General features: G+C 50.2%; 2 protein-coding genes across 8 annotated transcripts; both read left to right on the top strand.

Annotated features, from left to right (window-relative positions):
• Positions 1-451: 451 nt before the first annotated feature.
• NICN1 (nicolin 1, tubulin polyglutamylase complex subunit) lies at positions 452-5342 on the top strand. Of its 4 annotated transcripts, none has more exons than XM_053599867.1 (6): positions 452-691; positions 3646-3822; positions 4131-4193; positions 4627-4698; positions 5023-5127; positions 5202-5342. In XM_053599867.1, the coding sequence occupies exons 1-6, from the start codon at positions 461-463 to the stop codon at positions 5241-5243; spliced, it is 690 nt and encodes a 229-aa protein (XP_053455842.1). In that variant the 5' UTR covers positions 452-460; the 3' UTR covers positions 5244-5342. The 4 variants fall into 4 exon arrangements, with proteins under 4 accessions (XP_053455842.1, XP_053455844.1, XP_053455841.1 ...); XM_053599866.1 differs by having other exon boundaries at positions 458-691; positions 4080-4193; XM_053599869.1 differs by lacking the exon at positions 4131-4193 and having other exon boundaries at positions 455-691.
• A 1727-nt stretch (positions 5343-7069) lies between these two features.
• On the top strand, positions 7070-15777 carry AMT (aminomethyltransferase). Of its 4 annotated transcripts, XR_008381745.1 has the most exons (10): positions 7070-7195; positions 7298-7465; positions 8094-8174; positions 11417-11548; positions 12435-12513; positions 12803-12948; positions 13030-13210; positions 13296-13390; positions 13585-13740; positions 13840-13977. XR_008381745.1 is itself a non-coding variant. In XM_053599863.1 (9 exons), exons 1-9 carry the CDS (start codon positions 7103-7105, stop codon positions 14016-14018), a joined length of 1215 nt encoding a protein of 404 aa, XP_053455838.1. In that variant the 5' UTR covers positions 7070-7102; the 3' UTR covers positions 14019-15777. The 4 variants fall into 4 exon arrangements, 3 of the variants coding, with proteins under 3 accessions (XP_053455838.1, XP_053455840.1, XP_053455839.1); XM_053599863.1 differs by lacking the exon at positions 13296-13390 and having other exon boundaries at positions 13840-15777; XM_053599865.1 differs by lacking the exon at positions 13840-13977 and having other exon boundaries at positions 13346-13390; positions 13585-13719.
• The last annotated feature ends 163 nt before the right edge of the window (positions 15778-15940 follow it).

The following is a 15940-nucleotide window of genomic DNA, read 5'->3' as shown; positions in this document are numbered from 1 at the left end:
GAACCGCTGGGCTATTTTTCTGTTCCATTTGTCATTGTTGTTTAGCTGGCCTGTGCCGGGTTTGAACGCCCCAGCCTCGGTGTCTGTGGCTGCACTGTAACCACTCTAAGGGCGCCTAGCCTCCTTTGCCTCTTTTTAAAAATTACTGATATAAACAAAAATTACTGATATTTATTTTTGCGGTTCATGTCAGCTAGTCACTACGGTCATTTGCGTTTGTGGTTTTACTGCTCTAAGAGCACGTCCACAACAGCACAAACCCAGGGAGGCCAAGGCTTCTGAGACCAACCAGTAGAGCTGGCTTACAACAAAACGCGACAGTTGCTGGGCGCGGCCCGGCCTGGGCTGGGCTCTAAAGCTTGGGCGGTTATTGGCTGAGGGAGAACTTCCGCAGGCACTTCCGACTCCTGGCCTACTCTGTTAATCGGTGATTGGTTGGGCTGACACAACGCAGGGCCTCATGGGAATTGTAGTTCATGAGTCTCGGCGTTGGGGTGCTGGGAAGGACTGCGGTTTGGGCCCCAAGTTGCGGTTGTGCCAGGTCGCGGCTGGTGGCATCATGTCTCGGGTGTCGGTGCCCTGCCATGTGAAAGGTACCATAGCCCTGCAGGTGGGTGACGTGCGGACCTCCCACGGACGGCCTGGTGTGCTGGTTATAGATGTCAGCTTTCCCAGCGTCGCTCCCTTCCAGGTGAGCAAGCCCCGTGGGCACGACTGCAGTTCCTGGGCAGGGTAGACCTCGGTCGTTTTCCAGGCATTTACTCTTCTAGAAGGAAAGCCTCTGTAGTGTCTCTTGTCTTTGCAAATTAGTTAATCATTCATTTGTTTATTCCTTAAGTTAATAGATATTTCCAAGAATAGAACGTCTTGTCCTATTCTCTTCGACGTCTCTTGCCCACATCCAGGACAATGCTGGCACGGAAGTGCCAGAGAGTAGACTAGGTAGTGCTGGAAATACAGTGTAGCAAACAGAGGTAAAGGGTCAGTTTGTCCCTGGCACTAGCTGTGGATCATTAGACAATGATTTACCCCCATTCCAACAGACCTTGTCAGAGGTCAGGTACGTCCTTAGGATCCTCCCAATGACTCCCTCCAGTCTCCAATGTCTAGTTGCACTTCCCCTTCAGCTGGCAGTGACTGGAGACTGCATGACCTCAGCACAAGGGACAAAACACACCTTTACTAGCCTGAGCAACATAGACCTCATCTTTACAAAAAGAAAAAAAAATTATACAGGTGTGGTAATGCATGTTTGTTGTTCCAGCTACTCAGGAGGCTACGGCAGGAGAATCCCTTGAGCCCAGGAGTTCAAGGCTCAGTGAGCTAGGATGACATTGCCACAGTCTAGCTTGGAAAACAAGAGTCTCAAAATAGAAAAGAAAGAAAAGAAAATCTACCTCTAAGTAAAGAACAACAACAGCAACAACAACAAAAAACAATAAAAAAAACAAAAAACCTACCTCTAATGGCCTGGCATTAAGAGCCATTCTGTGTCAGTGTTTGTTCCCCACCTGTCTCTCTGCCCCATGCACTTTATGCTGTAGTTCTTCCCCACTATGATTTTTACTGTCAGCTGGGAAATTTAATGGGATTAACCTTAGAATTCCTGACTTAGATACCGGGCGCTGTGACTCACAGCTATAATCCTAGCACTCTGGGAGGCCGAGGTAGGTAGATTGTCTGAGCTCACGGATTTGAGACCAGCCTGAGCAAGAGTGAGACACCATCTCTAAAAATAGCTGGGCACTGTGGCTGGCACCTGTAGTCCCAGCTACTTGGGAGGCCGAGGCAAGAGAATCACTTGAGCCCAAGAGTTTGAAGTTGCTGTGAGCTATGACTCCACAGCACTCTACCAAGGGTGACAAAGTGAGACTCTGTCTCAGAAAAAAAAAATCTTGACTTAGTAGATTTGAGGTGATTCTGATGAGTATCTAATGATAAGAAACACTGCCTTAGCCAGGCTGAATCCTTAACTGTTCCAGTAGTACACCAGGTTCTTTCACCCTCTGGTGCTTCTTTTTTTTTTTTTTTTTTTTTTGAGACAGAGTATCACTTTGTCACCCTCAGTAGAGTGCTGTGACATCACAGCTCACAGCAACCTCCAGCTTTTGGGCTTAGGCAATTCTCTTGCCTCAGCCTCCTGAGTAGCTGGGACTACAGGTGCCCATCACAATGCCTATCTATTTTTTTGTTGCAGTTTGGCCAGGGCCAGGTTTGAACCCACCACCCTCAGTATATGGGGCCGGCGCCCTACTCACTGAGGCACAGGTGCAGCCTACTTCTTTATATATGCTTTTTCATTCCCTATCTTTCCTGGTCATTTAGAAAACTCTTCCTTGGGCGGCGCCTGTGGCTCAGTGAGTAGGGCACCGGCCCCATATGCTGAGGGTGGTGGGTTCAAACCCAGCCCCCGGCCAAACTGCAACAAAAAAGTAGCCGGGCGTTGTGGCGGGCGCCTGTAGTCCCAGCTGCTCCGGAGGCTGAGGCAAGAGAATCGTGTAAGCCCAAGAGTTAGAGGTTGCTGTGAGCCGTGTGACGCCACAGCACTCTACCCGAGGGCGGTACAGTGAGACTCTGTCTCTACAAAAAAAAAAAAAAAGAAAACTCTTCCTTATTGCCGGGCATTGTGGCAGGTGCCTGTAGTCTCAGCTACATGGGAGGCTGAGGCAGGAGAATCGTTTAAGCCCAAGAGTTTGAGGTGGCTGTGAGTTGTGATGCCACAGCACGCTACCCAGGGCTACAGTTTGAGACTCTGACTCAAAATTAAAAAAAAAAAAAGAAGGAAAAGTCTTTCTCATTTAGACCTTATATGTATTTTTTGCTTCCTGCAGGGTTGGGGCTCTAATCTCTAAAAACATCCCTTTTTTTTTTTATTTTTGAGACTGAGTCTCACTATGTTATCCTTGGTAGAGTGCTATGGCGGCACAGCTCACAGCAACCTGAACCTCTTGGGCTTAAGTGATTCTCTTGTCTCAGTCTCCCAAGTAGCTGGGACTATAGGTGCCTCCCACAACACCTCCCTATTTTTTTTTGAGACAGAACCTCAAGCTGTTGGCCTGGGTAGAGTGCCATGGCATCACAGCTCACAGCAACCTCCAACTCCTAGGTTGAAGCGATTCTCCTGCCTCTGCCTCCCAAGTAGCTGGGACTACAGGCACCCATCACAATGCCTGGCTATTTTTTGGTTGTAGCTGTCATTGTTGTTTGGCAGGCCCGGGCTGGATTCAAACCCTCCAGCTCAGGTGTATGTGGCTGGCGCCTTAGCTGCGAGAGCCACAGGCACCAAGCCCCTATTTTTTTGTTGTTGTAGTTGTTATTGTTTGGCAGGCCCGGGTGGGCTTCAAACCTACCAGCTCCTATGTATATGGCCGGTGCCATACCTGCTGACCTACAGGCGCCAAGCCACTAATAACATCTTGGACATATGGCAAGATTGGTGGTGGTGGTGGTTTGTTTGCATGGTCTGCTCATTTAGACTGTGAGCCCCTCTAAGAAAGCAAAATTGTCTTTGCATGTCAATGATGCTTGTTGAAATTGTTAGTTTATTAGAAGAGTAGATTCCAAAGGTAGGAGGAGATGGTGCCATGAGCTTTTTAGGCCTTGGGTCTGGGTCTTATTTGTCATGATGGGGTATGTGTGCTTTAGTTGCAGGAGATCATGTTTAAGAATTACTACACAGCCTTTTTGAGCATCCGTGTCCGTCAGCATACCTCAATGCACACACCAGCCAAGTGGGTGACCTGTCTGCGAAACTATTGTCTGATGCCGGACCCCCACAGTGAGGAGGGAGCTCAGGAGTATGTGTCGCTGTTCAAGCACCAGGTCAGCTGGGCCTCAGCATGGCCAGGGCAACCCACTTGAGGACTTATAGGAGCCCTGGGGATTGGGTCAGTGTACCAGGAGGGAAGAAGGGGCAAGGCTGGTCTGGCCTGTGACTTTCAGGCAAATTCCTCAGAGGGACTATTGTTCTTTCCTTCCTGAAGGCCTGGGGAGGCAGAATTTTGGCTCATTGCTAGTTGGGAGGCTCCTGGGCAGTGAGTTTAGTCCTTGCTGGGTCCTTGTATGTGTGTGTGTATCAGATGCTGTGTGACATGGCCAGAGTTTTAGAGCTACGCCTGATTCTTCGGCAGCCATCACCACTGTGGCTATCTTTCACGGTGGAGGAGCTGCAGATTTATCAGCAGGGACCAAAGGTAAGTGACTATCTGAGAGTTTTTGGTAGGCCCTTTCCCCAGGAGGCTTCCCACTATGGCTGCGAGAGTTGGGTTGGTGGGGTGGGTGATGGGGAAGGATGGTAAAACTCAGGGTGGTAAGAGGTTAGTTGAATGTGAATGGTGAAAGCTTGTGATGAGAGGTGAGATCATGTCCCTATATCCCTGACCTTTGGAGCTACTTGCCTTTTTCAGAGCTAGAGCTTTTAGGTGCCACTTCGGCTGCTTGTGTTCTTGAGACCTCCCTCTGCATAACAGAGCTTAGGTAGTCTGACTTCCCTCCTGGGCTTCTGTAGACCACCTGAACAGGATTTTCCCAGTGTCAAGTCCTTCTCTCTACTCCAAAAACCTTGTATCTGGTCCCTAAAGCTCTCCCACTTTGCCTCGTTCAGGATAGTATGTCTTTGTTTTGCAGAGCCCCTCAATGACCTTCCCCAAGTGGCTCTCCCACCCAGTCCCCTGTGAACAACCTGTACCCCTACTAGAGGTAAGCCCTTACCTTGGATAAAAACCATGTGTGAATTGTTCTGGTGCTAGCACAGGTCCAGGTGGCTCCTTTTCTGTAAGAATTTGGGGCTGGACCTCCGTTTACTGTGTGCCATTTTCCTCTTGTATGCTCTATGACTTTTAAGGCATCTGTAGTATGGGGCTGGGTTGCCTACAGAACATCAGGCCCCAACTCACATTCACAAGTCATCTTGGAATGTTATGGTCTCAAGTGGAGGGCCCCTAGCCCAGCTTGGCCTCACTGGAGCCCTAAGTGCACTGCTGGGGATAGACCCATGGGCACTGACTCCTCCTTCTGGAGCAGGGTCTCCCAGACCCCAGCAGGGTATCCTCCGAGGTACAGCAGATGTGGGCGCTGACAGAGATGATCCGAGCCAGTCACACCTCTGCAAGGATCGGCCGCTTTGATGTGAGTGATCGCTTCCCTCTGTTTAGGTTATGTTGCCCTGAGCAGGTCAAACCTAATGGTCTTTTGTGTTGCAGGTGGATGGCTGTTACGACCTGAATTTGCTCTCCTACACTTGAATGGTTGCTGCTACCTAAGACAATGGCCTTTCTGTGCCCACCCAGGCTTGGTTTGGGCCACCAAAGGCTGAAGTGTGTTTCCTGAGCATTCTGAGTATTGCCTACATGCCTATTGTGTCTGGGCCATGTTTATAGATTGAAGATTCTTGGGGGCATACTATGGTTGCTTCAGCATGAACTCCTGGCAGGGATGGACTCTGTCACCTGGCTGCAACCCAGTTCTTCCTTCTCCTACCTTGACAACACTCCAGTTCTACTTACTAAGAATCCTCAGGGACCCTTTGCCCTTCCTGCCAGCATTCATACTCCTGTCTTCTGCCTGCTTCCTCACCCTGAATGCTTAGGCTAAGATGACCTCAAAACCTGCTCCATCTACGCAGAAGATTATTGTGCCGTGGGATTTGTTTTTGTGTGTGTGTGGTTTTTGGCCAGGGCTGGGCTTGAACCCGTCACCTCTGGCATATGGGACCGGCGCTCTACCTCATTGAGCCACAGGCTGCCGTGGGATTCTAATAGATTAGGAAGGTTGAGGAAGAAACTGAAACCCCATTGCTTTCTTTGCGCCCCCTAGAGGTCTTCTTTCCCTTTGTTTTATGCCCACATAAAGAAATTTCCTGTCTAAACTCTCTGCGGCCTGCTAGGAAACAAAACTGAAGATTTGGGTAGCTTGAGTCCCTTAGTCCCTATCTGGCTCCTTGATATATGTTAAAATGAGTCTTGCTCATTGGGCTTGGGCGGATGCCTCTGGAATGTGGGAGTTTGAGAATGACACCGGGAATCTGTCTGCCAAGTGACAGAGCACAAAGCATGTCCCTGTCCCTTCTCTTAGTTGCCCCTTCCCAAGTCATACTTAGCATGAAAGAGATCAACCTTGGTGGGAGTAAGTCCAAGTGAGGATTCTCATTAGTGCCTTTTAAAAGGCTGAGGTCTTTCATTATCACAAGCCAACTTGAATGAAGCAGGCTGTTCTTAATGAGAAAATCCTGCTTCCTTCTGGTTCTTCCTGGCATTGTCCCCTGGGACTATTATGAAGCAATACTGCAATGTGTTTCAGACCTGAAGAACTGAACGTGTGTGGCTCAGCAGTTTTTTGGAGGAAGTTCAGCCACTTTTTGGTGGCTACCCTCTGCTCTCACCCATCAGTTCTTGAAGGTGGCATCTTTACCTGCAGGGTCACTTACTTAGCCCCACTTATCATCTTCTGAAAGGGTGATGACTGTAGTCATGTGTTCAGGGAGCAAGGCTCCTCAGTGTGTTGTGAGTGAAGAGGACCTGGGGTAGCAGGGACCATGCTTCATTCATGGCTGTGTCGCCAGCACAGGGGCTGGTATGTGGCAAGATCAATAAATAACTTGTGGAATGCATGACTGTGTTGGCTGCCTGTGTCTGGTGGGAAAGCTGGGGACCCCCATGTGAAGTAAGGCTATCGCGGTGCTGCTTTCTATAGTGCAGCCTGCTTCCTAGCCTGGCTCCACCCTCCTGTGACCTTTCCATTCTCCCCAGCCCCAATTTGACCTTACGTTCTTGAAGTCCTGAATGTGTGATTCAGGTCTTTCAGCCCTTCCCAGAACTTTGACCCTGGGGAGGCAGGGCGGTTCTGGAGAGGGAGGTATAGCCCCCAGCTCTGGTTCTGCCTGACCCACCCTGCATAGCCAACAGAAAGGGCCCGAGGCTGTTTCTTCGCAGTCGGGAGTCCTGCACTTGCTGCTGAAAATCTCTGCCTGCCCTGGGGACTGCCCGCCTCCTTTTCTGATCCTCAGCGCTGGAGAGAGACCTTTCTGAGCAGAGCCTGGACTACATCTCCCGGCGTTCCTGGCAGAGTGGAGGCCTCCGTGCGCCGTCTGCACTGGTTGCTGGCGATGATGCAGCTGGCAGTGAGCATGGTGGCCCGTCTGGGCATTTGCTCTCAAGCTCTTCCCTCGGTCCTGGGTCGTCAGCTCAGTTGTGCACAGGTAGGACAGAGGGTGCTGGGGTTTGGTGCTGATTTTGGAGGGTGGAGGAGGGAGGTAGCCAGGGACTAGGGCCTTGGTGGCACTAAGCCCTGATGCTTACAGGACAAGCTCCGCCGGACACCACTCTATGACTTCCACCTGGCCCATGGCGGGAAAATGGTGGCGTTTGCAGGTTGGAGTCTGCCAGTGCAGTACCAAGATAGTCATGTTGATTCTCACCTGCATACACGCCAGCACTGCTCGCTCTTTGACGTGTCTCACATGCTGCAGGTAAGCCAGAGGAACATGTTGGATGCCAGATCAGGTCTTCTTCCCTGGTCATAGTGGTACACTCCTTGGCTTTTTTTTGCTGGGATATGGATTCTGCAGACAGCTCTCCCCGGAAGAGTTAGAGGCCTAGGTGATATCTTAGACTATGGCTCCAAGGAAATGAATTAAGACTGTTGCCTGATCATCTCCTTCTTTTTTTTTTTTTTTGTAGTTTTTGGCCGGGGCTGGGTTTGAACCCGCCACCTCCGGCATATGGGACCGGCGCCCTACTCCTTGAGCCACAGGCGCCACCCGATCATCTCCTTCTTAATCTTTCTATCCTGCTCCAAATGGCTTAACGGTAGATTTTCCAGCCTGACACCCACTGCCATCCACTGTGCTAGGTATTGGAAAAAGGGGTATTTCTTAATACCCCTTCTTGAGTCCCTGACCTCTCCCAGTCACACCCAGTGCTAGGGGATGTGGGGAATCAGAAGGTGGGCCTTTCTGGTCTGTAGAATCAAAAAGAGTGGTCAGTCACTTTGCCTAGGCTAGATTGCACTGTGGATGGCAGGGAGGATGCTTCCTTGTTTTGGCCTTTCAGATTATGCCTGTTATAGTGGCCTGAGGCTTTCGATCTCTTCCCTAGACCAAGATACTTGGTAGTGACCGGGTGAAGCTGATGGAGAGTATAGTAGTTGGAGACATTGCAGAACTAAGGCCAAACCAGGTAGGCCCTTCTTTAATTTCCTTTATTTTATTATTATTTTTTTTGAGATAGTCTTACTCTGTCACACTGGGTACAGTGTCAAGGCTGAATAGTTCATAGCAACCTCAAACTCTTGGGTTTAAGAGATCTATTTGCCTCAGCCTACCAAGAAGCTAGTATTACAGATGCCCACCATAATGCTAGGCTAATTTTTTTTTTTTTTTTGGTAGAGACAGAGTCTCACTTTATGGCCCTCAGTAGAGTGCCATGGCCTCACACAGCTCACAGCAATCTCCAACTCCTGGGCCTAAGGGATTCTCTTGCCTCAGCCTCCCGAGCAGCTGGGACTACAGGCGCCCGCCACAACGCCCAGCCACTTTTTGGTTGCAGTTTGGCCGGGGCCGGGTTTGAACCCGCCACCCTCCGTATATGGGGCCGGCGCCCCACCGACTGAGCCACAGGCGCCGCCCTAGGCTAATTTTTTTTTAAACAGAGTTTTATGTCTCCCTCGGTAGAGTGCTATGGCATCACAGCTCACAGCAACCTCAAACTCTTGGGTTTAAACAATTCTCTTGCCTCAGCCTCCCAAGTAGCTGGGACTACAGATACCCTCCACAATGCCTAGCTATTTTTTTCTTTTTTTTTGCTGGGGCTGGATTTGAACCCACCACCTCCGGTATATGGGGCCGGCGCCCTACTCCTTTGAGCCACAGGTGCCGCCCACGCTCAGATGTTTTTTGTTGCAGTTGTCATTGTTGTTTAGCTGGTCTGGGCCAGGTTCGAACCCACCACCCTTGGTATATGTGGCTGGCGCCATAACCACTGTGCTATTGGCACCAAGCCCTAATTTTTGTTTGTTTGTTTGAGACAGTGTCTCATTTTGTTGCCCTCGGTAGGGTGCTGTGGCTCACCTTACAGCAACCTCGAACTCTTGCACTTAAGTGATACTCTTTTTTTCTTTTTCTTTTTTATTTTTTTGCAGTTTTTGGCCAGGGCTAGGTTTGAACCCACAACCTCTGGCATATGGGGCCAGTGCCTCACTCCTTTGAGCCACAGGTGCTGCCCTTAAGTGATACTCTTGCCTCAGTCTCCCAAGTAGCTGGGACTACAGGCATCTACCACAACACCTGGCTATTTTTATTTATTTATTTATTTTGAGATAGAGTCTCACTATGTCACCCACGGTAGAGTGATGTGGTGTCACAGCTCACAGCAACCCAACTTTCAACTCTTGGGCTTAAGTCATTCTTTTGCCTCAGCCTCACTAGTAGCTGGGACTACAGGCGCCTGCCACAATGCTGGGTTATTTTTTGGTTATAGTTGTCGTTGTTTGGCAGGCCTAGGCTGGGTTAGAACCCACCAACTCCAGTGTATGTGCCTGGTGCCCTAGTTGCTGAGTTATAGGTGCCGAGCCCACCTGGCTGTTTTTAGAGATTGGGGTCTTGCTCGAGCTGGTAGGTTTTTTTTTTTTAATTAATTAATTAATTAATTAATTATTTTTATTTTTTGGTCAGGGCTGGGTTTGAACCCGTCACCTCTGATATATGGGGCTGGCGCCCCACTCCTTTGAGCCACAGGAGCTGCCCCTGTTGTTTTTTGTTTTTTTTTTTAGTACAGAGTCTCACTGTTGCTTACACTGATCTCGAACTCAAGCAGTCCACCGGCCTTGGCCTCTCAGAGTGCTTGGCCCTCCTTTTGTTTCTGCTCAATGAATGTTCTTATCATGAGCCAGCAAACAGGTCGATCCCTTAGGGAATTCTCTTAGGCTTGAGATGAATCAGACATATTTTCTCAATGCTTGCAGTCTTGGGGACAGAGTCCCTGAGACATTTCCAGACACCTGGTGAGCTGTAGGCTAGGACCTCTCCCAGCTTTGCCACATCAGGCCAGGAGGTCAGAAAACAAGATTCCTGTGCTGCTCTCTGACCTATGCTGCCTAACCCCTCACTATTCAAAAGACCTGCTGTGGCAGCGCCTGTGGCTCAAAGGGGTAGGGCGCTGGCCCCTATATGCCAGTGGTGGTGGGTTCAAATACTGACCTGGCCAAATACTGCAAAAAAAAAGAAAAAGAAAAGAAAGACCTGCTGAATCAAAACCTTCATTTTAATAAGATACCCCGGTGATTCATGTGACTATTCAACCCTAGGTTCTGCATCTACCCAATGGGAAGGCTAAGGCTGGTAATTTGGGGGCATTGTTGTAGAATGCTGAGGGTGACTGGGATCATCAAGATGGACTTGGAAGCTTTTTTTTTTTTGAGACAAGAACCTCAAGCTGTTGCCCTGGGTAGAGTGCCGTGGCATCACACCTCACAGCAACCTCCAACTCCTGGACTTAAGCAATTCTCTTGCCTCAGCCTCCCAAGTAGTTGGACTACAGGCGCCTGCTACAATGCTTGGCTATTTTTTAGTTGTAGTTGTCATTGTTGTTGGGCAGGCTGGGGCTAGATTTGAAGCTGCCAGCTCTGGTGTATGTGGCTGGTGCCTTAGCTGCTTGAGCTACAGGCGCCGAGCCAACTTTGAAGCTTTTGTCCTAGGGGTTGGGGGATGTCCTAGAGGTTGCCTCAGGTCTAGGTGGCATGAAGCAGCAGGTCCTACGTGTCATAGCTTAATATTGAGGCCGCCTAGATTAGGGAGGACTCTTACGGTGGGGAGGGGATGAAAACTTGCTCAGTGCATGAGGAAGTTTTCATGCCCTTGTCTTGGGCTCAGCCTTGCACCTTGAAAATGCTGATCATGGGGCGGCGCCTGTGGCTCAGTGAGTAGGGCGCCAGCCCCATATGCCAAGGATGGTGGGTTCAAACCCAGCCCCGGCCAAACTGCAACAAAAAAATAGCCGGGCGTTGTGGCGGGCGCCTGTAGTTCCAGCTGCTCGGGAGGCTGAGGCAAGAGAATTGTGGAAGCCCAAGAGCTGGAGGTTGCTGTGAGTCCTGTGATGTCATGGCACTCTACCCGAGGGTGGTACAGTGAGACTCTGTCTCTACAAAGAAAAAGAAAATGCTGATTATGAAGGTTCACAGGTTTTTTTTTTTTTTTTTTGGCTGGGGCTGGGTTTGAACCTGCCACCTCTGGCATATGGGGCCAGCACCCTACTCCTTGAGCCACAGACGCTGCCTTTTGTGTATGTGTGTGTGTGTGCGTGCACACTTTCTTTTTTTTCAGGTTCATAAGTTTTGTGTTGGCTAAATGGGTCCCATACTAAGTCAGGCTCACTCTTGATCTTGGCCTTTTGACCTGGAGACAAATACTTCATTTTGGTTCTAGGGGACACTGTCACTGTTTACCAATGAGGCTGGAGGCATCTTAGATGACTTGATTGTGACCAATGCTTCTGAAGGGCACCTGTATGTGGTGTCCAACGCTGGCTGCCGTAACAAGGACTTGGCCCTTATGCAGGTACAAGCCCCTCTGTGTTCTATGCACCTTTTCTTACTTGTTCATAGAGCAGCATCCTTGTCTAGGACACGCTTGGTATGGATAGGAACTCAGAAAATGATTTGTGAGTGAATGAACAGCTGTGAGACTGGTAGGCTTTCCCTAGAGCATGCCAGGGTTTGGTGGTAGGGGAGGTGGGGAGGTGAAGCTGACCCTGGCCCTTTAAGTGAGGATCTTCTGGTGAGGTGGCATTTCTGGGCTTGGGTCATCCCTACCACTTACTCTGTGTCCTTGAAAGATAGGAACCAATCCATTATCTTTTTTATTTTTTTTATTTTTTTGTGGTTTTTGGCTGGGGCTGGGTTTGAACCCGCCACCTCTGGCATATGGGACTGGCGCCCTACTCCTTGAGCCACAGGCGCCACCCCCAATCCATTATCTTTTTTTTTTTTTTTTTTTTTTTTGTAGAGACAGAGTCTCACTTTATGGCCCTTGGTAGAGTGCCGTGGCCTCACACAGCTCACAGCAACCTCCAACTCCTGGGCTTAAGCGATTCTCTTGCCTCAGCCTCCCGAGTAGCTGGGACTACAGGCGCCCGCCACAGCACCCAGCTATTTTTTGGTTGCAGTTCAGCCGAGGCCGGGTTTGAACCCACCACCCTCGGTATATGGGGCCGGCGCCTTACCGACTGAGCCACAGGCGCCGCCCTGCCCAATCCATTATCTTTTTTTTTTTTTTTTCATTTTACTTTCACAGAAAAGACATTTAATTTCCTTGCTCTCCTTTTGGGCATCAAAGTCCTTCTTATCCAATCCATTATCTTATTACCCAGTTCTGCCATATCTATTTCATGGTAGGTGCTCAGTAAGTGGTCCCAGAGGCTGATGTGGTATTTCATTTTTTTCAGGAAAAGGTCAAGGAGCTTCAGAACAGGGGCAGTGATGTGGCCCTGGAAGTGGTGGACAATGCCCTGCTAGCCCTGCAAGGTGAGAGAGCGGGGCTGGGGTTGGAGCTAATCTTTCCTTTCTGGCTTTATCAACTGCTTAGCACAAAGGTCATACCAAGATTTGGATGATGTGATATTTGTGTGCCATCATTCTAAGTTTGGTATCTTGCCTTCCTACTACCTACCACAAGGCTAGGGACAAGGGCATTGTCTTCTACTTGCAGTGTAAGACTTGCTCAAGGCTTGTTCTGGTCCCTGAGTAAGGGCTGTAATCTAGCTTTGAGGGGTACTGGGACCTGGATGCCTGGTCACTGGCTCCCTGGGCCTAGGACCCACTGCAGCGCAGGTGCTACAGGCCGGCGTGGCAGATGACCTGAAGAAACTGCCCTTCATGACCAGCGCTGTGATGGAGGTGTTTGGCGTGTCCGGCTGCCGTGTGACCCGCTGTGGCTACACAGGAGAAGATGGTGTGGAGGTGTGTTAAGTGGATGTAGGGTGGTACAGGGCACAAGACTTGGGGGACAACTGCCCACCTGCTTTCTGGTATCCCATGCAGATCTCCGTGCCAGCAGTTGGGGTAATTCACCTGGCAACAGCTCTCCTGGAAAACCCGGAGGTGAAGCTGGCAGGGCTGGCGGCCAGGGACAGCCTGCGCCTAGAGGCAGGCCTCTGCCTGTATGGGAAGGACATTGATGAACACACTACACCTGTGGAGGGCAGTCTCAGTTGGACATTGGGTGAGCTGGGCTAGCACTCAAGGATGGGGTTCTGGAGGTTGGAGTGACCTTTAATGAGATTAGCCAGCCCATGACTGCTCCTAAGGTTGTCCTGGAGTAAGTGACTCGGCCTTCCTGAACCTCCATTCCTTGAAGGTGCCCCTGTGGCTTTGCAGCTTAGGAACTGAAGACCCTTGGCAGGTGGGCAGAATGGCTTCTAGGGGCTTGGAGGTGATTGACAATTAAATGTAGTGCATGGGAGGAATAGAGCTTGGAGTAGCCCAAGTGAAGGAAACTTTATGCTGGATAGATGTCACTTGGGGTCCTTGTAGCTAGGAACACCTATTACTAGGGCTTTTACGAGCTGTGGCTATGTCTGATGTGTCATATTTCAGGGAAGCGCCGCCGAGCTGCTATGGACTTCCCTGGAGCCAAAGCTATCATTCCCCAGCTGAAGGGCAAAGTGCAGCGGAGGCGTGTGGGGCTGGTGTGTGAGGGGGCCCCGATGCGAGAGCACAGTCCCATCCTGAGCATGGAGGGTGCTGTGATTGGTAGGTACACCACAGGTAGGGAGTGTTTGTCTCTTCCCCAGAAGGGTGGGGGCTTTGGGCTGACAGGGCAGTACTAACACATGGCCTATGCCTGGACAGGTACTGTGACTAGTGGCTGCCCCTCACCCTGCCTGAAGAAGAATGTGGCAATGGGTTACGTACCCTATGAGTACAGTCGGCCAGGGACACAGCTGCTAGTAGAGGTGCGGCGGAAGCAGCAGATGGTTGTGGTCAGCAAGATGCCCTTTGTACCCACAAACTACTATATCCTAAAATAAGATGGCACAGGGCAGGGCTCTCCCCTGCAGGAATCTTGCCCTGGAGGGCATCCTATAAGGGGTTAGTCAGGAAGCTAAGGTAGAATTCACTGGGGTGGATAGCTAGAATAGCCACTGGCTCTGGCTGAGGGGCCCATACTACCTATTCTTCCCACTCAACACCCCCAACCCCTGCCGCTCCAACTTTTCTTTTTGTAAGAGTCTCACTTTGTCCCCTTTGGTAGAGTGCCACGGCATCATTGCTCATAGCAACCTCAAACTATTGGGCTCAAGCGATTCTCTTGCCTCAGCTTCCCTAGTAGCTGGGACTACAGGTGCCTGCTGCAACACCAGGCTATTTTTTTTTTTTTGTAGAGACAGAGTCTCACTGTACCGCCCTTGGTAGAGTGCCGTGGCATCACATGGCGCACAGCAACCTCTAACTCTTGGGCTTACGCGATTCTCTTGCCTCAGCCTCTCGAGTAGCTGGGACTATAGGCGCCTGCCACAACGCCTGGCTATTTTTTTTTGTTGTTGTTGCAGTTTGGCCGGGGCTGGGTTTGAACCCGCCACCTTTGGCATATGGCGCCGCCCCCGGGCTATTTTTTTTTGTTTAGTGGTTCGAACCCACCAGCCCTGGAGCACATGGCTAGCACCCTAACCACTGAGCTACAGGTGCCAGCCTGCAACTTTTTTTTGAGACGGTCTCACTCTGTTGCCCAGGCTAGAGTGCCATGGTGTCAGCTCAGTTCATAGCAACCTCAAGTGATCCTCCTGCTGCAGCCTCCCTAGTAGATGGGACTATACACATGCACCACCATGTCTGGCTAATTTTTTCTATTTTAGTAGAGACAGGGTCTCCTGAGTTCAATGGATCCTCCTAGGCCAGCCTCCCAGAGTGCTAGGATTGTATGTGTGAGCCATGGTACCAGGCCTAGGTGTCCTATTTCAGCCCACAGTCCCACTAACCCTACTCTTCCCTGCTGGAGGGCAGATGAGAAACACTGGTTCTGCCATCTCATTCAGTCTGCTAGGTGCTGATCCTCAAGCAAAGGCTCACCTTTGTGGGGAGGATTAAAACCTGCCCAAACGGCTGGCCCCCTGTGGCTCAAGCGCCAGCCACATACACCTGAGCTGGCAGGTTCGAATCCAGCCCGGGCCCACCAAACGACAACGGCTGCAACAAAAAAAATAGCCAGGCATTGTGGTGGGCACCTGTAGTCCCAGCTACTTGGGAGGCAGAGGCAGGAGAATCGCTTGAGCCTAGGACCTGGAGGTTGCTGTGAGCTATGATGCCATGGCACTCTATCCAGGGCAACAGCTTGAGGCTCTGTCTCAAAAAAAAAAAACAAAAAAACCCCACAAAACCTGCCCAAGCTACATCACCATGGTTTCTCACATTGCAAAGGGTTATTACCATGGGGTGAGTGGGTTTAGGCTACCTTCTCCAGTTTGCCTCTTATGAATGCTAACTACTGCTTCTCCCAGAGAAGGAATAATTCCTGACTCAACAGATGGTTCAATTAAGGTTCCTGTGCCTGTGTGTAACCTCAGTGATGGCTGGGGGAATATGGACTTATTCTCATTCCCAAGTAGGCCTAGCCCGCTGCCCAGAAGGAAATCATGGCAGGCTCATCACCTATTTTGAGCCCCACGGCTGCTGTAGGGCATGCCGGGCTTCCTCCTGGACTTCCCTTACTGTGGGCTGACCTTCACCCCTGGGACCCATTGTTGGACTCCTGTGTCTTGAAAAAATATTAAATTTTCTTATTTGCCAGTCGCTAGCATCATTTTCCTTTATTTTTATTTTTTTAATTTTGCTTTCAATTGGCTTTCTATCTTCTTACTTTGAAGTTTTTATTTTTTTCTTTTTTTTATTGACACAGATCTCACTTTGTGGCCTTCAGTAGAGAACCGTGGAGTCATAGCTCACAGCAACCTCC

This window comes from Nycticebus coucang, chromosome 8 (assembly GCF_027406575.1).
Source record: "Nycticebus coucang isolate mNycCou1 chromosome 8, mNycCou1.pri, whole genome shotgun sequence".
Lineage (NCBI taxonomy): Eukaryota > Metazoa > Chordata > Mammalia > Primates > Lorisidae > Nycticebus > Nycticebus coucang.
This window is presented reverse-complemented; position numbering and strand designations above follow the sequence as displayed.

What these genes read in the sequence shown, in the direction of transcription:
- AMT (XM_053599863.1), top strand. Translation starts at nt 7,103, where the DNA reads ATGATGCAGCTGGCAGTGAGCATGGTGGCCCGTCTGGGCATTTGCTCT. An exon ending in ACGTGTCTCACATGCTGCAG is followed by an intron (nt 7,466 to 8,093) that starts GTAAGCCAGAGG and finishes TCTCTTCCCTAG; the next exon opens with ACCAAGATACTTGGTAGTGA. An exon ending in CAGGAGAAGATGGTGTGGAG is followed by an intron (nt 12,949 to 13,029) that starts GTGTGTTAAGTG and finishes TATCCCATGCAG; the next exon opens with ATCTCCGTGCCAGCAGTTGG.
- NICN1 (XM_053599866.1), top strand. Translation starts at nt 461, where the DNA reads ATGGGAATTGTAGTTCATGAGTCTCGGCGTTGGGGTGCTGGGAAGGAC. An exon ending in AACCTGTACCCCTACTAGAG is followed by an intron (nt 4,699 to 5,022) that starts GTAAGCCCTTAC and finishes CTTCTGGAGCAG; the next exon opens with GGTCTCCCAGACCCCAGCAG. An exon ending in CAAGGATCGGCCGCTTTGAT is followed by an intron (nt 5,128 to 5,201) that starts GTGAGTGATCGC and finishes TTTGTGTTGCAG; the next exon opens with GTGGATGGCTGTTACGACCT.